The 23,544-nt window shown below is 48.8% G+C and overlaps 1 protein-coding gene across 1 annotated transcript in view; it reads left to right on the top strand.

The window, feature by feature from the left end:
* The first annotated feature begins 12,466 nt into the window (after positions 1-12,466).
* PCSK1 (proprotein convertase subtilisin/kexin type 1) overlaps positions 12,467-23,544 on the top strand; it is a 28,883-nt gene continuing 17,805 nt past the window's right edge. Inside the window, exons 1-6 of the mRNA XM_074932322.1 lie at positions 12,467-12,661; positions 13,823-13,927; positions 17,373-17,483; positions 19,757-19,903; positions 20,371-20,447; positions 22,415-22,503. Coding sequence (XP_074788423.1) covers positions 12,467-12,661; positions 13,823-13,927; positions 17,373-17,483; positions 19,757-19,903; positions 20,371-20,447; positions 22,415-22,503 — 724 coding nt within the window. The remainder of the gene's footprint in view (positions 12,662-13,822; positions 13,928-17,372; positions 17,484-19,756; positions 19,904-20,370; positions 20,448-22,414; positions 22,504-23,544) is intronic.

Here is a 23,544-nt window from a genome sequence, read left to right as displayed (position 1 = left end):
TTGTATCTGAAAAAGGCTTTGTCTTTAATTTCGTTACATAAATCTTTATGTGGAGTCCTGTTCAAATACATCACAGACAACAGAAGATAGAAGACAAAGAAGATGGGTTGGTGGAAAGCAGCAATCTGTCCGTAATGGTGTATTTCAGAGAGGAGGGTTTATTAAACGTCATCTAAAATTTCAAGACAAAACAGGTTATTTCTATTTATGTAGTTCCAAGCGACTTCCCAGGGATGTTACGGCAGGGTAGGTTTTGGCCTAGGTTGTTCTGATTATAAATAACCTGACGGCTGTGGCAGAACTACGGAAACATTTATTCGAGAGGATTGGCCCGAAGTTTCGAACGCATTTGCTTTGATTTTGCTAACCTTTCATGTCTCCTTTCTAATGACACTCGATTGAGTGTATTCTCCAGAAAGCACGGTTTTGCCTGTGGCTAGACACCGTCATCCTGGAAGATGTTTAATGTTTCCAGCTGTCACTGGAATTAAGTTTAGCTTGTTGGGAGCTAAATTTCCTTGGCTCGCAGGATCAGCCTCCTTCGCCCCGCGCAGTCCTCTCTCCTGTCTCCCCACCCCATGGCACTGTGCTCTGCCAGGTTTGTCTTTTCTTAGAGGAGAGGATGGAAGATTGCTCTGCCCTGGACCCAGCCGTGGTAGCTGGGGGAAGCCCAACTGCCTTTTGTAGGCAGGAGCAGGAAATTTCTGTGATTTTTTTGGCGTGAGAAAGACAATTTAGGGAAGATTGCTTTGAAGACATACACCCTTCTCTGTCTTTTGTGGCTTTCCCCAAATACAGGATGAGAATAAGTCATCCAGTCAGAACTGAAGCTGCTATTTTTATAAATTATGAAGGAAATAGTTCTTAGATACCTGGCAGTTACCTTATGGCATATAATATTAAAAAAATTTTCACAGAGCTGGGCCCAGGTTACAACCTCAGTTCAGCGACCCAAGGTGTGTGCCTGGGGGTAGTTTTCCCGCCTGTTTAAGGGAAGGAACATCTCCCTCGGTGTCCCACCAGCCCGGCACATGGCTCCCTGGATGACTGCTGGTGCTGTATTGCTTGCAGGGATCAGCTCTGCTGCGCCAGCAGGCAATGCTGGGAGACTAGTGGTGGGGAAGGGGTCTTGTATCTCTTCTTGGCTCCCTTGTCTCCTTTAATGTTAAAAAGTCCTCAACCTCAGCATGTACAATAGCTCTGTGATCATTTATATACGTGAAAGGCGTGTTGCAGTGGGCTGACCCCGGCCGGCAGCCAAGCATCCACCCTGCCCTTCCCGGGGAGTGGGGAGAAAAGAGTCAAAGGAAGGTGAAAAGTCTCGTGGGTTGAGATAATGGCGTTTATTACAAGGAAAGCAAAAGCTGCACACGTAAGCAAAGCAAAATAAAGATTTCACTCACTATGTCCCATTGGCGGGCAGATGTCCAGCTGCTTCCTGGGAAGCGGAGCCTCAGCTCGGTTATTGGCTCCTTGCGAAGACAAATGCCATCATCACTAGCGTGCCCCCTTCCTCCTCCTTTCCCTGAGCTTGTGTTGCTGAGCGTGATGTCCTACGGCGTGGGACATCCCGCTGGCCAGCTGCCATAGCTCCAGCCCCCCCCAGCCCCCTTGCTTTGGGGCAGGGTGGAAGAGAGAGAGGGAAAGCCTCGGTGCCGCGTGAGCACGGAGCAGCGACGGCCAGGACAGCAGCGAGTCACCAGCACCTGCTGAGGCCCAGGTGCGAAGCTCAGCACCGCACCAGAGGGTGACCTCCACCCCAGCCAGACCCAGTACTGGCACCAAAAGGGGCTCTGGTGGGTTGACCTGAGTTGACTGACAGCTGTCAACCCACCCGCTCTCTCGCCCCCCTTCCTCAATGGGGCAGGGAAGAAATGAGATGGAAAAGCTCATTTGGGGTTGATATAAAGACAGGGATATCACTTACCGTTTGCCATCACGGGCAAAATGGTCATGAGTTGGTGAAAATTAATTTATCATTGCCAACTAGAAATGGAGAATGGTTAGACACAAAGATGAACGATAAAAACACCCCTCGCCTTCATCCTGGGCCCCACTTCACTCCTTCATCCCTGACTCCGATCCCAGCAGTGTGGGGGGAGGAGGAACAGGGATCGTGGTCAGTTCATAACCTGCCCTCTGACACTCCTTCCTCCTTTCTCCCGCTCCGGCGTGGGTCCCTTCCCTGGGCTGCAGCCCGGCAGGATAAACCCGTGCCAGCGCGGGTCCTCTCCACCGGCCACAGATCCTGAGTGACAACCAGCTCCCGCATGGGCACCTCTCCCCACGCCAAAACATTCCCCACACCAAAATCAGAGCAACCTCACCTCAACACCAACAGAGGTGGGCAAATTACACACACGGTAAGACTCCGCCGCTCAACCCCTCACAACTCAACAACAACAAAAGATTCCCCACAGTCATTCCACTCTCCGGCCGTGTCCAGTCCAAGTTTTGTCCGCTACCTCTCCTGATTGCTGTCTTTATCTCAAATTCCTGACCAGACCCTTCTTCCTCCTAACGAGAGGGAAAGGGAGGCCCAGGCGCACCCAGGTGCCGTCCTCTGGTTCTTCCTGTTGACAGGTGGGGAGGACTTCGGGAAGGGAGATGATGAGGCCCACAGACACAAACACAAACACTGAGGGGGAAGAATGCTGCTCAGGAGGGGTCACCTCCTCCTTACTAGTCACAGGTATGGACCCACCCGCCTCTGTGCCCTGTGCTCCTTTGTGACTGACGGGGCGATGACTCTGCTTGGGTGTTGGGCCACCGTCTCATCCCTGGCATCTTCAGAGTGGTCTGGGTCCCTCTCAACCACCTCCTCTGATGGTGCTGAATGGAGAAATGGTGGGCACAGGCCAGGCCCCACGGGTCTGGGTCACCTGAGGTCAGCAGGGCCAGGGCAGCTCAGCTGGTGCGGTGCGGGACGCTTAACCACAGGGTCAGGGGTTTAAACCCGTGGCAGGGACGAGGTGTTTTACTTCTTATCTTTGCTTCTCACCGTCCTACTCTATTTTCAATCAGCGATAAATTATTGCCAATTAAATGATATTAATAAAGTTGAATTAAATTTAATTTCCCCAAGTCATATCCGTTCTGCCCGTGACAGTAATCGGCAAGTGATCTCCCTGTCCTTATCCCAACCCACGAGTTACTGCAGCTTGTTTCTTTCCCCCACTGCATTGAGGAGGTTGAGTGAGAGAGCGGCTGGTGGGTGCCTGACAGCCAGCCAAGGTCAAACCACCGTGTATGTGAGGATATTTAATAACTTTGCACTCCTTAATACTCTTTTTATTTCGGCTGACATCCTGGGTTTTGTTATTTCAGAACCACATTTCTGGAAGTGCAGAAGGTTTTTGAAAACCCCACTAGAAATCCTCTGGGGAAAGAATTCATCAGTGCAACAGATGCAGAGCCTAGCACGGGAAGACTGTGGTGGTGCAACTCTTACCCCCTCCCTGCCCCTCCTTACTGGGCCGCATGGTGCTAGGTGTGATTCCATCCGCATCCCACTCGCCCCCAGCTACACACCAATCTATGGAGATAATAATGTTAATGAGCCTGGCTCCTGCCCCTCCTGATTGCTCTGAGACGGTTGTGATGGCCCATCGTCTCCTGATGGCCTGGCACACCTGTGCCTGGGATGGGGTCGGATGGAACAAAACCAGGGTTGCGTGTTCATCAAATCGTTGGGCAACTGCCGGAAGGCACCAGAAGGTTTCTGACAAAAGTCAGTTATCTTGGACCCTATAAACTGCGACCACCAGGGAGACCCTCTGAGCTCTCCTGGATGGCAGCGGCCTGTGACCAGCCTCTCCCTGAGCGGGGAGCCTCTCGGGTACCAAAACCTTTCAGGTGTCGTCTGCTCCAGAGGGAAGGCCGGGGCGAAGTCCCCCCGCTCGAGTCTCAGTTGTCGCCCGTTGAGGAATGCCAAGGCATTGGGAGTGTTTGCTCTACACGTGAGAGGGAAATTTTCTTTGAGCTCGCTTCTATTTCACACATTCTGTCTCTGTTTATTGGTGTGTGTGTGGGTACGCACCCTTGTCCTTGTTCCTGTGTGTGTTTGTCCCTTTTGTGCTCATTCTACTGAATCCAAACACCTTTGTGTGTGTGTGTGTCTGGTTTGTGTATGCACATGTATATATTTGCATAGATTAAGTTACCGTTAAGTAAGTTAGTGTGCATCTTGTCATTTTAGAATCTGTAAATAAGTCGCTTTTCTTTCTCTCGGCATTTCTGAATTATTTTGTATTGATATGTTGCTGTTAGTTATTAATAAATCTAGATTTCTTACTAAATCATTACCATATCAATACTTTCATCCGCGACAAAGATCCAGGCATCTTTGATGGGCTAAGTATGCATACAGGATAAGAGAAGGATATTGCTTGGCATTACTGGGGCCTGGAAAAGCCTCTAATGAGCAGAGCGAGCGGCGTGAGCAGACAGACCTGTCAGTGGGCAGTGTGAGATGGGGGGTGTGGGCCTATGCGAATCTGCTGTGGAAATCCTCCGATTTTACTACTGCATCTTTAAAGCGTTTTCTAAAATGCATGCCCTATCCATAAAAATTGCATTTGCTCTGGCTGCCACACTGCTCAGCACTGGTTAAAATTCTTCCAATCCCACGCGTGACACGCGGGCACGGGAGGGTTGTCTCTGTATTTAGACAGCAGCTTTGGCCAGGGGTGAGTGATTCCCTTTGAAATGACATTGCTTTATCAGAGCTGAACCTCAGCTCGGACAATGTTTAAAAACTCTGTTCCAGCTGTCGGTGGTGCTTCCGTAGGAAAAACGCTTGCACCTTTCAAGCTGGGTTTTAGCAATGTGATATAAATCCACACTGATGAGGCTGAAAGCACCCCGAAGCAGGGCGCATGGCTGGAGTCACTCGGCAGTGCAGGACGTAGGGCACAGGCACCTGGAGCTCTGCCCCGAGGAGCAGCAAGGCCCTGCCCGTCCGCGGCCCGATGCCACTTCAGCTGTGCTGGTCAAACCAACATGGGGATGTTTTAATCTCAGTTTGAGAAGGGTTAGACTTAAGTTGATTCTTCATTGACCTAGCGCGAGCCAAAGTTAAGTGTTTTAGGCTGAAACAAGGAAGAGAGGAATTTTCCCCTGTTTGAACAAATCCACCTGATTTCCGGCAAGTTTTACAGAGGGAAGGTGCATCTCCTGGCGAGGTGACCTCAGCGCTGGCGTGGCCTGGGAAGGGCAGTCGGGTGCCATCCTGCCCGGTTAGGTGGAACATAAAGAAATGCCCTGGCAGGATGGAGGTGAAAGACACACGCTTCCACTCACCCCGTATTCTCCTGCGCTTGGGGGAACCACCAAAATAAACTTGGCAGGTGACGGGCACTGCTCCCCTCTCCGCAACAGGCCGACCATCTAACGTCAGCCATTACTTGCCGTAGAAAGGGCTGTCAGGCGTTGGAACGGGCTGCCCAGGGGAGTGGTGGAGTCACCAGCCCTGGGGGTGTGTAAGAGACGTGCAGACGTGGCGCTTAGGGACGGGCTTTAGTGCTGGGCTTGGCAGTGTTGGGTTAACGGTTGGACTCAGTGATCTTTTCCAGCCTCAGTGATGTTGTGATTCTGTCCCGTTCTGTGTTTCTTTTCCCTTCCGTTGTGTGTGTATGTTACGGGACTTTGGTCGGAAGCACCTGCAGTTTGGTTTCTCACAGGTTTCTTCAGTGAGGCTGCCCTTTCCTCATACAAGAAACATTTCCATAAATTTTCACCTAAACCAATAATTTCTTGTCACTTTTTGTTACTTACTCATAAGTTCCAAAAAATAAGAGAGCGTCAAAGAATACACGATTTTTTAATGTAGCTTTTTATATAGCTGTGAGTGGGGTTTAATCTGTTTATCCATGTATTTTTCCTCTCACGTATTCATGCTCTCTGTTCCTTCCGGTCTTTTCTCTTTTTCATCACACTTGAAATGGAACATGAAGAGGAAGAACACTGCATAAGAGCCATTTAAAAATAATTTATCAATGTACTTAGTCTTCTAAAAAGAATTCTACAAAACCGCCCCCTTTAAATTAAATGTGTAACGAAAATAGTAATTCTGAATTCTCAGTAGTGTTTTCATCAATGCTAAACGTTATTTATGCTGTTGTTAAAGTACGTCAACAATTTATGAATCTATCGGTCCTCACTTAGGGATTTATTGAAGAGCTTTACTGTAGGTAAAATATTATATATATTACCCGAAGACGTAGAATTTAAAAATGCTGGGTTTTGTATCTATGTAGCTGAAGTTGATAAAACATTCCCTTAGAATATTCCCTGTCTTTGATCCCACCTGGATAATGAATTTGCAACTGTGCCCCTTCCTATCGCCAGCGGTAAAATACCTTGGGGGTCTTAATCTCTTCCGAATAATGACATTATTGATGTTTTTCTGGGGGTTTCCGCCTCTCCCACAGACCCGCCTATGCATTTTCCAGGCTTTTTGCTTGAATTAGTTCGAGCCGTAGAGCAAACAGAATTAGCCAGGTTGCAACAAATGGACGGTTGTTCACCAACTGCTTCCTGCTTGCCGGGGAGCGTGCAGCGGGTGATGCCTGGTGTCATTAGGGCCCTATTTAACCGCCCGTATGGCTGGGAGGGCATGTTTGTGTTTCATTTACACAGATATGATTAGCTGTTCTCAGTGTTCGTCTGCCGTAAAACTGAAAATGTGTCATGCGCTATTACCCAAGCAAATGTAATGCCCCCAAAATAAACATGCCCCACTAGTTTGCAGGCAGTAATTGATGGAAAAACAGGTGTTTCCCATATTCTGTGTGATTGCCTACACATATGGCTTCTTTTATACTTATCCTTCAATTACTTTGTAGTGTTGGCTCCTGCAGAAAAAGAAATAGTGTTACCGAAAAAGAGTGGGTTTCAAGAGTGTTCTTTGGTCCACAGCCAAACCAAATACAAGCAGCACAACCCTTTTTAGTATTTAAATAATTAAGCTGCAGCGGCGACCACATCCACTTTAACCATCAAACTGCCTTTCCAGCTACTCTCATTTTAAAATGCGGTGCTCTGACTTGGCAAATTAAAGCCACATGTAACACAGATTCCCATTTGAACAGTGTTAACATTCTCAAATTGGACCTTTCAAATTGGATCAGTAAAATAATATCGGCACCTGCGCAACCGTCTGGTTTTATGCTTTACAACGCGAGGTTTTATCAAGCATTTAGCTCCCGACATCTGCGTAAGATCCCCAGATCTTGCGGCGTCAGTAACGGGCAGATTTTGTAATGAGATGTGGTCAGGAATACCAGCCGTCACTTTATGTAACAGGTTTTCTGCAACGCACACTCCTTCTAGGTGAATGCCCGCGGAGGAGAAATAAAAGAAGGAAGACGGCGTTGCTCCTCACGGCTGATAGCAGGGAGCAGCTCCTCGGCGGGCGGGTGAAGGCCGGAGCCGGCCGCAGAACTGGCAGCGAGCCCGGCCGGGAGCTGCCGGGCGCGGGCTGAGCCAGCAGAGCCGCCCTCCAGCCGCGGACGCTGGCAGTAGCCGGAACACTGAGACGGGCACTGGGTTGAGCTTCGATCCCCGTGCGCTGGTCTCTTCCCCCAAAGCAAGTGTCTCCGTCCCTGCACCGCACCGTCTGTCGGAGCAAGGCTGGCGGTGGAGGGGGCTCTTCGGTGGAAGATCCCCGGCACTGAGACTGGCCTCGTCTTTCCCTGTCAAGTCACAGGCAGAGTAACGCGGTCAGGATGTCTTCCTCCTGCTTCATAAACGTGCCTCAGAATCACGGAATCCCAGAACCATTCAGGGTGGAAAAGCCCCTCGGGGTCACCGAGTCCAACCCTCAGCCCGACTCTACAAAGTTCTCCCCTACCCCACATCCCCCACAGCTCATCCCAACGGCCCTGAAACCCCCCCAGGGATGGGGACTCCCCCTCCCTGGGCAGCCTGTTCCACTCTCGGACCACTCTTGCTGGGAAACATTTTCTCCTCCTGCCCAGCCTGAGCCTCCCCTGTGGCAGTTTCCAGCCGTTCCCTCTTGTCCTGTCCCTGATCCCCTGGGAGCAGAGCCCAGCCCCAGCCTCTCTGCAATGTCCTGTCAGGAGCTGCAGAGAGGGATGAGGGCTCCCCTCAGCCTCCTCCTCCTCACACTGAACACTCCCAGCTCCTGCCCTGCCTCCTCACAGGATTGATTCTCCAGCCCTTCCCCAGCCTCGCTGCCCTCCTCTGCCCTCGCTCCAGCCCCTCGAGATCTCTCTCGGGTTGAGGTGCCCAAACCTGGACACAACCCTCCAGGTGTGGCCTCTGCCAGCTTCCCGCAGTGAGGGCTTATCCTTTACTCATCAGGAATGACCGACATTTTAATCTAGTTCAGTTTACATGTTGAATGTTCTGTGGGTAGAGAAAAGAATGCTTAGTTTCATCTTGCCAAATCAAATGGCAAGGTGATTTCAAATGGCTTCATGAAGGGGCATCAGAGGTGGATTTGCTCTCTGGCTTTTACCTTCTGACGGACTCAGAACGAAATGTCATTACGCAGTGCCCTTCTTCATCAAAAACATCCTTTCAAAACAGTGAGGTGATAAAATGACCACATTCTCCTGAAGCCTTTTGATTTTTTCTGCAGATAACCTTAATTCTTTTGCCTGCCTTCGGTTTTCCTTGTGCTTTCCTGGTTATCTCTGCTCTGTCATTATTTGCCTCATTCTACAGGATGAAGGGATGTGACTTTATCTCTTCGTAGCTCCCTGGGGTGCTTTCATTTCAGCGACAGCTTCCTCAGCCCATGGGTTGCAGGGTTTCACGCCTGTCCTTCCCGCCTTGTAATCAATAGGTTTCTAGGGATACCGGCCGCCGATCACAGACCCCCAGCCTTCCCCCCGTGGCAGACTTTGCCTGACGGCCCAGTTCGGACTGATGGGACAGGTTTCTGGCCAATGCAGCCGTGGTGAAGCCACATGCAGCCCCCACAGTCAGCAGCGGGTGTCTGCAGAGGTGCTGCGGCAGTTAAGCAGAGAGAGTTGGGTGCAGAAAAACCCGGACTTGAGCCTTGAGTAAGAATTTCTAGGTTTAAATGTGTTAGCCTTACTAACGAGCAAGGAAATGGGGCGTTGTGCCTAAGTGCTTGGCTTCTCAAAACCATTGGGTGTCCCTTTTTCATGGACAGCTTTTTGAAGGATCAGAAACGAGGGTGCAAAACCACAGCTTCGGCCTGAAACCTTTACCTGCCTTTTGGCAGCAAGGAAAAAAACCCCCAGTCAGTTAAACTCCTAGCGAGGAGAGAGCTGGAAGGTTGTCTTTGGCTATAAAGGCGGTAAGTATTCACATGGGGTGTGTAAGGACATTCCAATGAAATTTTCACCCAGGTGTCCTGGAGCGAGTTACTGAACATTTACACAAAGTTCTTCAACGCAGAGCTAAGCGTGCGAGAGGGGAGGCCTCCAGAGCATAAACAGGTGAAGATACTTATTTATATTTGCTGAAGCGAGATGAGATTTGAGAAGAGACTCCTGCCCCATGAGTTCTGATCTTGAGTTCATTTATGCTGCTGTAATATACTTTTCTTAATAAACAATATTTTGGCAGGATGTCTGCTGATGTACACCTTCGTTGGCTCGAACTCAGGACTGAGGGGTTTCGTCCAGGGCTGTCCTGCGGCCGGTGGGTACAGTCCCCGGTGGGTGAGGATCTCACACTCAGTATGACACGCTGTGTCGATGGATATCTCACCTACGAGCAAGGAGATATTCTGCACTTGGTCTGCAAGAAGACACTTCAGATTTGGAAACGTAATAATTCCCACTCAGCTACCACACGCTGAAAAAACGCTCAAGAGCTGCAATACCGACAACACCCCACCAGAAGCAGAGAGATCCTTGTCAGAACGTAGATCCCCTGGAAGCACGTCTATCTTGAATATCATGTTAAAATGAAGTTGAAATAATATTTGAATTGGTCTTGTTTCTGATTTCACACTCGGGCAGAATACCATGGGGTGCACTAGGGGCTGAATAAATCACTGTTAAACAACAAAGCTAAATTGTTCATGGAGCATGAAACAATTATGGTTGACTCCACCTGATGCTGCCAAGCAAGCTGTTCCTTTCTATTTTGCTGTTCTTAGGTGGGAATGTGGAGGATTGGAGAGCGTCCTTCATGAACGACCAACTTTGGGTAGCGCGCAGCTCATTCTCCAGCACGGCCCAGGACGCTGCACGCAGCCCATCTAACCAACGTCCTGCACAGAGGGATACCCCAATACATAAATGCATGCGAATGAACGAATCATTTAGAAAAGAGTCCCGAGGTTTTCAGAACACTCTTAGGGATGTACATGTTCTAACCACCACTTAAGACTTGGGAGTATCAATTGTCATTATACGGACCTATGACTCTCACTTCAATTCTGTATGCAGATAATGTTTCTGCCCAGTTGCTTTACATAAAATGTAAAATTCAAGCCAAGTTGCAGTCTCAGTGATGAGAAATGAGAGGTAAGAAGCCCTCTGTGTTTTGGGTAGCACAGCAGTGGTAGAACTGACGCAGGAAAAACCTGCGTCGACCCAGCGATGGCTTGGCGAGAGAACCGTGTGTAAAGGGAGCTCAGAAACGCTTCGCTAAGAGCAGGGCAGGGGGGTCTTTAAGGCATCTGTCCAGAAAATAGGGTTTTGGCAGTGAACACGGAGAAAATCATGAGGCGAATACCATAAATGAAAACGATCAGAAAACACACGTCCGGGTTTCACTTTGAGAAACCCTGTCCTGTGGTTATACCACGCTGCAGAAAGTGACTGTGGGTGAATACTAGGATGGTGCTGTAGTGACATTTTATTTTCTGTTCTATTTTTTATTGATATTTATTGATATTCTGTCGAGGTTTCTGGTACCCCTATAATTCTGGTATCCTGATAACATCCTCGTGCTTGTTCCCCTCCCTCGATCCATTCAGATCCCCTCTCTCTTGGGCTCCTGTACCCGGCACTTCAGCTGCAGCGGTTACAACCCCCTCATCCCCCCGGGAACACGCGGGTCCCCACAGCCCTCGGAACCGCACCGGTCCTGGCACGATGTCCAAGGCTGAGATTTCAGACACCAAAAGTCAGCCTTTCACAGTATTTTCCACACCTTGCTGTTTTATTCAAGCTTTCCATGCTCCTCCTGCTTTGGAAGCCAGTGAAGACCAGGGCAGGCGTTATCTGACACTGTAATAAACAGCTCTGATACCTAAAAGCAACTTAACCAAAACCTCCAGTTTAAACGTTTAAATCTATCAGTGAAATACAGTTAACAACAAACCGAAGCTGCTACAAGGTTCTGTTTCAGGCATTTAGGGAACATTTTTAGAGCCGTTTTCTGACCTCTGAGGAAAGATGAAACGGTAGTAGGAGAGATAAGTAAAACAGGAGGAGCTGGGGAAATGCAGGTGCCAAATGGAAATATGGAAATAAGCGAGCGTTTGGCAAATTGCAGTGTCTGCTGAGAAAGTGCAATGTGCGGACCACTGGATGTGATTTAAAAAAAAAATAAAAAGAGAATTTAAAATGAGTAGTTGTACTTCAGGATAGAGATATCTGTTATATAATCAGAGCGGGTCGCAGTGCCACTTCACGCAGATACCGACGGTGTGTCGGAGGTATCAGGGGACGATGCACATTAATCAAGCGTTACCACGCGGTGGGTCCCGAGTTATTAGCTTAACTGAAAAAGAAAAAAAAAAAAGTTTTATTTGCCCAGTTCTCCCCCTTGCACTGGGGTGGGGAGGTGAGTGCTGCTCCTCCGAAGCACACGGCGGGGCTGGGGGTCAGAAAACCCCCAGCTGCGGGAGGAGAGGGTGAGGTGGGGGCTCGGGGTGAACCTCAGCGGTGATCGCTCAGTACAGGAGGGATCATGGAACGGTGCAAAGCTGAGCCCGGCACAGCTGTGACACCCCAGGGACCTAGACCCCCGGGACCACTGTCCTAGGGGATGGGAGGGGAATGGATGGGGTTGGGTGAGATGGAAACGGGGTGGGATGGGGTGGGACGGGATGGGATGGGTGGGATGGGGTGGGAGGGGGTGGGAGGGGGTGGGATGGGGTGAGATGAGTGGGGTGGGATGGGGTGGGACAGGTTGGGGGGCGGTGATAAATCCGCTGAGGTGCCGCCGCGGGGAGCGGCCGCCCCGGGACCCGCCTCCCTCCTCCCTCCCTCCTCCCTCCCGCCGCTCCCCCGTGGGGAATCACCCCCCCTCACCCCCCCTCGGGCTCGGGGGCCAGGTACACTTTGACGTCAGGCTGTCTGTCGTCGTTTTGACGTGTAAACACTCATTTCCATTCCGGCTCCGGAGGGTCTGGGCGCCGCGCAGCCCCGGGCAGCCGCTCCGCGCCGGCAGCCGAAGGGACCCGCCGCCGCCGCCGCCTCCCGCTCCGCCGCTCCCGGGCCCGGCGCTCGCCTTGGCAACGCGGCGCCCCGCCGCAGCCCGCCCGGCCGCTCCCCCGCGCCCCGCGGCCATGGACGGCGGCGGCTGGCCCGGCCGGGGCTCGGCCCTGGCTCTGCTCGCCGTCTGCTGCTGCTGCTGCTGCTGCCCGGCCCGCGGCGGCAGCGCCGGGCGACAGTTCCTCAACGAGTGGGCGGCGGAGATCCCGGCGGGCCCCGACGCCGCCAGGGCCATCGCCCGGGAGCTGGACTACGACCTGGTGGGGCAGGTACGGCCGGGCGGGCTCCCTCCGCGCTGCCCCGGGACTCGTGCCCGCTCGCGGGGCTCCGGGGCACTTGGGACGCGCCGTGTCCCCCCGCGCCGCATCACCCCCCCCCCCCCGCCCCGGGGTCCGCACCTCGGCGGGGACCCCGCGGCCGGGCGGGTCGTGAGGGCAGCGGGCGGGACGCGGCGCGGCGGCCCCGCTCAGCCCGGGGGTCCCGGCACGGCGCCTGGGTCTCCCCGAGGGAGCGGGCAGAGCCAGGCAGGGCGGTTCGGCTCCCGCTGAGGGGACCGGGCAGGGTCTGGCGGGGGACCCCCACCCTCCCCGGGCGTCCGGCAGGACCCCCCGCCGTCCCCGGGCGGTGCGGGCAGGAGGAGGGCTCAGACGGCCCCGGCTCCGTCCCGACCTGCCCCCCCCGCCATGCCGCACCCCCCCTCCGCGGAGGCTCCATCCCCGCCGCGGGGCTCCTCTCCCGCAGCCCCTCGGGGGCTCTCTCGGGTTTGCCGTGGCGCTGTCAGGGAGGAGGGGGCAGCGGGAGGGGGTTCGGCCGAGGGCCCCGCGCCGGGACCCGCCAAGCCCCTTCCCGCGTCCCGGGCACGGCCGAGCCCCGGACCCTCCACCCTGCGGCGCTGGCCGCGGGGGCTCCCCCCGGCCGCAGACAGCCCCCCCTCAGGGAAGGGTGTCGGAACCCAGCGGGGCGCACCCGCGTCTCCCTGGAAATGCGGGCTCGGCCGTGCCTGCGCCGCGAACCCCCGCGGCGAGGCTTCCGAGGGCGCCAGGAGGTTTTTACACCGCTTGGGCTGAACCCCGGGGAGAGCAGATCAACGCGGGCCGTGGGTAAAACCCGTCCTTACCGCGGCCGGGCCGAGCTGAGCCCGTGAGGGCGCTGCTGGCCGCCCCAGGCACCGCCGCACTGTGTGACTCCTTCACTCCCTTAAATAAAACGATCCCCCCACACACCCCCCGGTTTCTTCTAGCAGCGCTCGGGCTGTGGGAAGCGCTCGTTATTTGAAGAGCGTTTTTTAGTTAAGACGAAGGCATCCAGAAGCTAGTTTCTTGCTCTTTTGTCCTTCAGGCAGAATGAATTCGGTCAGGTTGTGACTGTTGATGTTTGTTTGCGGTGGAGAAATCTCCGCTGGATGGGTAAAGTACGCCTCTGTCTTACAGATCGGATCACTCAAAAATCACTACCTATTCAGACATAAAAGCCATCCAAGACGGTCTCGAAGAAGTGCCATTCATATCACTAAAAGACTTTCTGATGATGAGCGGGTGAGTGTTACGTTTATTCTTTTTCGTGCTCCCTGTTTATTCCGTCCCCTTCATTGCTAGCTTTGTCATGAGGTCACAGGCAGGCTTTCCTCGCTTTGCAAGTCTAATATACGCAGCCATCCGTGCTCGTGCTGAATAATACTTTATTATTCTGTCATTAACAGGCAGAATCTGACCCTCTCCTACCATATTTTTTTGCAAGGGCATTCCAAATTAAGATTTAAGATATGCAGCATTGCAGAGGCTTAGAGTTTCAGATGCCGATGTGTCGCTGATGAAAATGTGAATGAGGAGCCACAGGGCTTGATTCAGAGTTAAAAATCCGTAGATGCATTAAGCTTAATCAGGCCACGTCTGTGCAATTACCGTGGGAATTAGGTTTGATTTAAAGCGACTGAATATTTAGAAGAAAGAAAAAAAAAAAAAGTAGGGGAAAAGAGCCGATTTGTTGCTTCTTCTATGACAAGCTCTAAAACCCCTTCTCAAAGATTCCATCACACGTTCTAGACTTGCAGTTTTTTTCCAGACTTGCAGTTTTTTTCTACACTTGCAGTGTTTTTCTGCAGAGGGACCCCAGCACAGTCCAAGGTCAGGCACGCTGGGAGAGCCGTGGGGTCTAAGGCACGGTCCACCCGCGAGGCAGACTGCCCATGTATTCCACTTTATTTGAGAGAGGAGAATGTCTGTTTGTAAAACATACTGAAAAAACAGGGGGAGGGTGGCGAAATTAAGGAACGGACCAGAATGCTGTCAGCCCCTCTTAAAACCAATTTCTGGTGGATTTCAGAACAACGAAATATGAAATTCAAATCAGTGTTATTGCAGCATTCATTGTAAAAATGAGAGCAGACCAAAGCGTGAATTAACCTAGTTGTAAAAATGAGCAATTTATCGTGTAGGGATGAATCGCTTGGGAAGGAGCGATTGGTTATCTGGAGGTTTTAGAGGCAAATGTCATCTGGGAGGAAATATTCTATATGTAGCTAGGAGAATTAAAGGAGGGGGTGGGATGGGGTATTTGTTTTGCCTGTTTCCAGACCGTACGCTCTCACCTGTCTCCTTGTGAACACGGGTGTAATGGTTAAAGTCTTCCAGGTGTGGTCATTCTAAACTGGGATATTCAAAGCCACAGCGTTAGTGGAAATGAGTGTTCTAATTTGTACCCAAACCCGTGATCAGATGTTCAATGCCATCATAGCGCCATGTACAGGAACAGAGTTTTGGGTGCAGTTCCTCCCTTTTTTGGACTTACCCCACCGAACGCACCCCTTAGGCAGGGGACCGTGGCCGTGGTTAGGACATGGAATCCCAACGTCATAAGCAGAGCGGGAGCATTTGTGCCGCACGTGTTACTGCCAGACGTGATTGCAGACTTAGATCCAAACCCGGAGCTTCGAAGTGCTGCAGGTGATTTGGTAAATCTACCCTCATTTCCCTTTTATTTACCATTCAGTATGCAAATGAACCGTGCGAGTGAATGGGATGTAATTATGTCATTATGTAAGTGTATAAACACAAAGCAATCACGTAAGGCTGTGTAGTTTACACGTGGACCTTGGCTCCGAAGAGCTGCTCTTGTCTGGCAACAGCCTATTTAACAAGATTTAAATTCAGTCTTCAAAAAGGGAGAGAGAAGGGAATCCTGCTTTTGTTTGTGTAACGCCTTCATGACTCTCATGGTATGTTAAGTGTGAAAGCTGGCGTAAAACTTGGCTCTCCTCTGAGTATTTCTCTGCTTCCTATAGATGTCCCAGTGTTTGTGGTAAAACAGATAAAGGCTGTGAATATACTGGAGGGATATGATTATCCGGTTCCCTAACTTCCAGTATTCGCGCTAGTTTCCAAACCTGTGTTCTTGCAAGAGACCCGAATCAGGATTATTTTGGCTGCTTTATTTATCAGCGAGCGGAGATTTGGCACAGGGCTTGTTCCGCAGATGGGTGGCTGGAACCTCACCCAGCGGCGGAGTGACAAACATTTGGCTTGCTTGTCTGACATATGTGCTTGGTAGTTTCAGCTCATTTCCCTCAGAGCAGTTGTCCACATGGAGAACAGCAAGCGTGGAAGCAGTCAGTTGTTAATTACTGTTGGGTGATGAAGAGACCGGGCTTTGCTGTGGGCAGGGGAGAGAGAGAAAGGGAAATGCTGCGACCTGTGCACAAGTATGTGCGGCCCTGGGTGTCTGCAGGGCGGCTTAAAATACTGACACTGGCCCATGTCCTGTGCCCAACTAGGGTTTGAGGGGTTTCAGTGAGAAATCTATAGCCAAGGGAAGAGGATTAGAGAGCCTTCAGTAAAGGTTGCTGGTGTAGCTACCATTTTTAAGGGTTTATGTTCTTATAGTGGATTTCCGTTAGTCTCTCACTAGGAAATTGTATTTTAATAAAATCAGTACTTTTTGAAACATTATAATTTGTGAGTCAAGCTTACGGTTTCACATATGGTGATAGATGTGTGGACCATAAAGCTCACAGTAGAGGAAAATAACAAAGTCTATTCAAACCTCTGAAGCACAAGGCTAGATCCAAGGCATCTTCCAGCGGTGGCTTATAGCAGGATCTTGGCGATCTGCTGGACCTGAGCTGGCTCTGCTTGTTTGGAGATGGGGATGAAAAGCACCAGCTTCACCAGAGTGACTGTCGCGGTACTACCGACAAATAACATTTTATTCCCCTTTCCGGAAGGAGCACACAGCACCGAGAGATCAGCATCAGGATCAGGATGGTGGTGGTTTGTTTTTTTGGGGGGGGGGTGGTGTTTAGTAATGCATTCAAGGGAACCCAGTGGGATACACTTTTAAAACGCAGCCCGGTGACTCAGAGACCGCCGTGCACAAACTCCATCGATGCTTTAGCAAAACACGCTGAAGCGTTTTGGCTTTGAGCTGCCTGAAGTGGAATTATGCCAGTGATGAAGTTAGTCCGATATTCATAGCCTTCTCGTTGGTCACACTTCAAAACACCACTGGGAGGGAGACTTGAAGGTCCAGCTGGGCTATGAGTAACAGCATCATCATGATGGCTAGACTAAAGCCAGGGATAATCTTTCTCCTTCCAACTCCCTGTAGATGGGGATTAAAATGTGAGTAGGAGAAAGAAGCGGGCTGTGGTTTTGCTTGTTTCGGTAACCACTGCTGCTTAGGTAACCTCTAACCATACTGCACATTCTATATAAAAGCCCACATTGTGTGGCACTCACAGGATTTCTACTGCTAACTGGTACTTAATGATTTTCTATGACTTGATTCTATAGTATCATGATTTCACCAAGTCCTCTTGCCCAAAGTACACAGTACTTTAGCAGAAATAATCCTCACTGCAGCAAACATTGCTTATTTTGCTTTAGGCATCAAAATGTTTCTGTGTGAGGAAAACCCTTGCCCTCTAGGCTAAGAAAGTCCTAACCTATAGAGGCTTACTTGTCATATTTATACAAATAATTGTAGGTGTCATGGGCAGAGCAGCAATATGAAAAGAAACGAACTAAGCGTGCCACCGTGACAGACTCGGCCGAAAATCTTTTCAATGATCCTATGTGGAATCAGCAGTGGTATCTGGTAAGAATCTGTTTCGTTGTGGAACTGGGGGTGGTGGGTTCCAGTTGTGCTGCCAGATGCATTGTTTTACTAGGGTCAGAGCGATGCAGTGGGGTAAATGAAGAGTCCCTCTCATCAGCATTTGCTCTAAAAATGGGAGCTCTCTGCGCAGAGGATGTCCACGTAACCTTCTGTTTTCTTTGCAGTGTTGTTTGTGCAAAGATTCTAAAAAACATTTCAAGCTGCTTCTTAGGATGGGGGTTGATATTAGAAACTGTAACAGTTAAATCTACCCTTATGACTCGGTGATCGCCAGGGTCTTTTCCAACCTGACTGATTCTGTGATTCTGATTTTAAAATATTTGCTGTTGACATGTGAGAAGTCCCTTATCATGTCTGAAGCTGGCTGTGTATTTCTTTATTAAAATCGGTGGTGCAGAGGGCGTCTGCCAGACGAAAACAAAAGCTCCTTCAGCCTCTTGGACAGGGATTTAAGTAGAAGAGGGTGTCTGCAGCTCACCTGTTCAAAACGTTGAGGAAAAGAAGTTTCCTGAGCTCTGTAGCTTCTGCCTGAACGTTGTCAACTCAGAAATACAGCTGATGGTTTACGTTTTATGTGGTTTCTCTGGAGAGTCCGTGTTTGCACAGTGCATCTAGCTGCACCCTCCATCTAGGCTTCTTTGCTTCCACGCAGAACAGGGCTGGGATTAAAGGTGGGTGTAACAGGTCAGGGAGAAAGGTCAAGCACAAAGCGTGGCCCAGGTGCCTGGAAATACCCTTCTCATCTTCAGTTCAGCTTAGAGGAAACAGACCAAACTCTAGGCTGTTTCTATAATGCTTTGCCCTCTCTTTCCTTTGTTTGAGCTAGGAAAAATGAATTAGAAACCGCAGGGCAAAAAATATTTCCATTAAGATTCCTGCAGACTTCTTTTCAACATAAAAAATGGTTATCTTTAAGAATTTAGCTTTTCACTGAAGCTGAATATCTGTTTGTTTCTTAGCATGTTTCCAAGAAGAAGCTGGAAATTTCCAAGATGTCTGTATTGGACAAATACGCAAACGTGCACAGAGTTCAGAAAAGCAGTTTTGTGAAAAAAGCAATGTCCTTCTCTCCAGGAGACCTTGTTCCTTTTTCCACCTCCCTATGGTTTTCTTCTCCTTCTAGTTTTCCCACATGAGAAACAGAAATGCAATGCTTACCCTTTTTTGCGGTGCACGTTGAATTTTTTTCTGGTGAAATGCATAAATGTGTTAAATATTTTCTCCCAAAATAATCCTTGCCTTGTGGTAAATAACTAGTATTTACTAAGTATTACTACCTTATTATTGCGATCTGATGGCAACAGTTTTTAGCTCTATTCCGTGTGCCTTCACACGTCACCAGAAAAAAAAAAAAAAAAAGATTGTTTGATGGATTCTAGCGAACAAAACTTGAAACCCTGAAAGGCAGCAGTCAGAAAAGAAAGGATAAAATGAAGGAAAGGTCATTCCCATAACAAATTTCTTTCTGTAAGACTCAGATTTTATGCATCATCCCTTTGGAAACAAAGAAATGAAAAACCTGCGGTCAGCTAATGTTATTATGCAGAGAGAAACAGAAGGAAAACGCTTTTCTTTACATCTGTGTTTTAAGGGGCTTGAAAGCAAGTTTTGTAAATTAGATGTATGTCCCGCACACCTAATATTAGAGAGGAAAAATGACCCATTTAGGAGCTACTCTTTAAAGAACTTGTTGTAGAAGAGAAGGCTATAGATGATTCATGCTTCCAGTTGATTTACCACAGGAACAGTAATGAGGGTAGTAAACAGAAAGTTGTGATTCAGCACAGTTGTTCCTAACCAAACGACTACCTTAATTGTTTTATCCATTAATTATTATGCTCTGGCTTGAACGTCAAAGGAGAAAACACATTTGGAGAAAACGCAGCTGACTGCACTGTGGGGTAGTGTCTTGGCTTCTCATCAAGTGAAAAGAACAAACACGAGCAGGTCTGATCATTAACTCGACGTTCCAAGGTTCATTGGTGCCTCCCTACCGTTCCCCTGTTTCTGCTGCCTGCCTCCAGTAAATCCGAGGTGCTCTTTGTTCAGAGGTGGTCTTCAAGTAATGGGGGAAATCTGACAGTGCTACAACTATTTGACGGAACTAACTTTTGTTTTATCTTTGCAAAATTTGGACAAAATGTACAAGTTCAGGCTGGGATGGTTCAGTGCACCTTTAAAATACATCTTTGGACCCATGTAGTATAAATGGATAAAGATGTTGACGTATTTCAATCCTTTCTGTCCTCCAGCAAGATACCAGAATAACTCCAACCCTGCCCAAACTGGATCTCCACGTTATTCCTGTATGGCAGAAAGGGATTACAGGCAAGGGGGTTGTCATCACCGTACTAGACGATGGCTTGGAGTGGAATCACACTGACATCTACGCTAACTATGTGAGTTTGGGCATTAGAACGCCGCGGGGTAAGAGCATGGACTGTAAACTTGATGTACAGACACTCTTCTCCAGCTTGCTGTCCGTTCTGCAAGTCCGCTCCTCCAGTACAGAGACTGAAATATTTGCCTCAGGCATAATTTGGAACCCGGTCTGTGTCACAGGAAGCTGGATGTTACTTATCAATGATAGCGGGGTGGGTTTTTTGTTGTTTTGGGTTTTTTCCCTCAGTGGATTTACTTCCCAGGCATGTTTGTGTACAGTGGTTTAGTGCTGAATTATTAAAGCTCCATGAAAAATCTATGGAATTGTTAATGCCCGTCACATTCTACCAACTTGATTGCTGTCAACATGAGGCACGCCAAAGAAAGAAATAAGCTCTAGAACCCATTCTGTTACACGTTTTAAACCACATCTTCTAGTTGTCCAAATCAATTGTTTGGTTTCTTTTTTTTTTAAAAAATGTAGGATCCAAAGGCAAGTTATGATTTCAATGACAACGACCATGATCCCTTTCCTAGATACGACCCAACAAACGAAAACAAGTGAGTAGCCTCCCAGTTGCGTGAAGAGAACAAAGCAGTACTTTATAAATTTGTGTGTTAGAACGTGCAAATGTACAAATATCTCTGTGTGTCCCCTATGGCAATGACATAATGAGAGGAAGAATTTGTGCAAGAGCATCGCAGGGGGGCTGAGGTCGGGTGGGATCTCTGGAGGTCATCTGGTCCCAGCCCCTGCCCGGGCGGGGACACCAAGAGCCCAGGGCCAGATCCAGACAGCTTTTGAATATTTCGAAGGAGGGAGACTCCACAGCCTCTGAGGGTGATGCTCACCCTCACAGCAAAAAATTGTGTTCGAAACAAACCTCTTGTGTTTCAGTCTGCACAAATATTTGCATGTAAAACTGGCCCAAATGCTGGAAACTAAGGAAATTAAATTCCCAGATGAAGACCTTCACAACTGAAATCTCCCTATAGTGTCCTGAATTTCTTCAAATCTTTGTATATGTAAGGTACTGATACCTTGCTGTGAGCTGAAGGGAACAATCTGCTCGTGTCACCGTGTGTGTTTCTAGAGCGATACCTCCCTAGGCAAATCTTGACTTCAGTTCTCTGCTTTGCACTGGGAATTTTACAAGAATGTGTCTCCTGTGGCGGGCTCTGGAAGAGACTGTGTCTTAGAGGAACCTACCGAGAAACCCATCCTTCAGGCCAGCTGTTGTAGCTAAGGACACTCTTTTCTACTTGTGGGAGTAACTGCTGCACCAGCGGGATAGCTTCTAGCTCAGTGCACGCTGTCAGAGGTGAAGCCATGCTTCTGACCTCCTCTCCTAGGCTATGACACACCGTCAGACGCTGGAGGAGGATGCGTTCACTCCCACGACAATCTTTCTGTCTCTTCTGAGGCGTATGGAAGCTTTATTTAGACCAGGTTTGTCCCAAGTGTCCTCAAGGTAATAACCCAGGAAGTTTCAGAAAGCTTGAACACAAGACAGGCAGCCAGTTCCCAGGTAGTTCACGGAGAGATTTTGTCCATCAGAAAGAGAAGAGAATGGACCCCTTTAAAAGCTGGTACACAGAATAAATCAATTTCTTAAACTAATTAGGATGCTCCCACTCAATAAAGATACGGTGAGAAACTGGTGCGCTGGTTCCCTGTTGTTTATCAGACAATGCAGCAGCATCCACAACATAAATCAGTGGATGGGGAAAAAACAATCAGTCAAATGATAACTACTCTACAAATAAGACATTTGAAAAATGACGTTTCTACTTTGTTACAGCGTTATTTAAGAGCAAGAAGGCATTATCCTCTTGTCCCAATGCCATTATCTCTTAAATCTACCTGTATTACCTCCAATCTTTATTAATAAGTAAATGGAATTCAGCCCAGAAGCATTCAAACACTTCATTGAATAACAATCTGTAGTATTAAATATACAACTCTGTTACGGTTACACTTACACGAAGGTTTTCTGTACTGTGGAAACCACCTATGGCAAAAAAGAATTTCATAGAACATAGTTGGTTGTGAGGAAAAATTTAGCAATGATGAGGATGCTTTAAAGGCTCACTTTCTGAAATCCTAAATAAATGCAGTCATTAAACAAAAGTGTATCTAAACGTGTGATTGAAGAAGACTTCTGTCGTATTTCTGTCTGAAGAAGTTTAGCAGCTTCTTGGCCCCATAATTTGATGCTGCTTTTGCACTCCACTGAGATACTGGTGTCTGATGGGTCTGCAGACTTCAGTGTGACTGAGGCAAGGTATTTCTCATCTCATCACAATGATCCTCTGATCATTAAGATGGTAAACTCATGTTGCTCGCCGCCTAAGAGAAACAGGTATTTTAGTATCATGTGGATAGAGCTCGGAAGCTCTTCCGAAGCTGCATTGCATTCATTTAAGGGAAGACTTGCACCAAAATCAGGGTCGTCGGTGATGAGTCTTGTGTGTATGTTACACAAAGATGTCGTGAGATGTTGTTTATTCTGGCTGTATTTATTCAGGCATGGGACACGGTGTGCAGGAGAAATTGCCATGCAAGCCAACAACAGAAAATGTGGAGTCGGAGTAGCCTACAATTCCAAAGTTGGAGGTAAGAAAATGAAAATAATTAGATGTCTGATAGGAATGGAACCCAGAGAGATCCTGCGAAGCGCTGGGTGTTTTCAACTGCTGTTAACTGAAACGTGAATGACTGGCTCTTCTCAGAAAACATCCATCTTGCGCCATTAGGCTACAAAATCCTGTCTGGCCGTAGTGCAGAGTGTTACATCTATATGACAGCGCTTCTTGAATGTCAGCATACTCTCTGGAATTTGTTTATCTGTTGAGCATAGGTAGAATATGTGACAGCAGCAGCAGCAATATAGGTGGTGGTGATGATGATAACAACAACAGCAATAATATTAACAGCAGCATCAGCCTGTGTTGTACCATGAGACAAGACTGCGTCTTCTAAGGAATGATGGACTCACTTCTTATAATTGGTAATCCTGGGAAGAGGTGGCTTGGGGCAGGAGAGGGATTGAGTAGAGTGAAAGTAAGAATATACAAATTTATACCCACCCTTGCTCGCAGCATATTGTTTCCATCTACTCAGTTACGTTCAGAAGGTCACGTCGGTCAAGATATTCAAACCGCTGCCGTTTTCATTTCGACAGCTTCTCTGTTATCATCCTAAGTTAATTTTGAAATAAGTGGAGACCTGCATGCCTGTCAATCAATACTGCCATTTTTTTGGAAGAGGTGACTAAAAGTTTAATCCATTAGAGGTTTAGGAAATAGGTCGTGATCAAAGTGTCAGTTGCAAATGGTTATTTAGCTCCGTGGAAGATACTTGTACAGTCCTAGTTTTTGCATGACTCCCCTTTTTTCCTTTTAAACAAAGGGGCGATGAGTGGCAACTGACACCCGTAACTGCCATTCCCACCATTTCAGTCTTTATGTTTGTAGGCTCCCATTTCCTCTGCTGAGCTGTCATAGATGTCAGCTTTGCAGTCTGCCTTTGCCACGATGCATTATGCTGTCGTGCTGTGTTTAAATAAAATATCTCACTCATAAGACGAAGATGCCAAATTTTCAAAGCAGGGCAAAATGGATGAAGCTGCAAAGATGTCTGAACTCCCGCTGTGCC

This window comes from Athene noctua, chromosome Z (genome assembly GCF_965140245.1).
Source record: "Athene noctua chromosome Z, bAthNoc1.hap1.1, whole genome shotgun sequence".
Taxonomy (NCBI): Eukaryota; Metazoa; Chordata; class Aves; order Strigiformes; family Strigidae; genus Athene; species Athene noctua.
The sequence above is the reverse complement of the archived record's forward strand: the minus strand, read 5'-3'. Positions and strand labels throughout refer to the sequence as shown.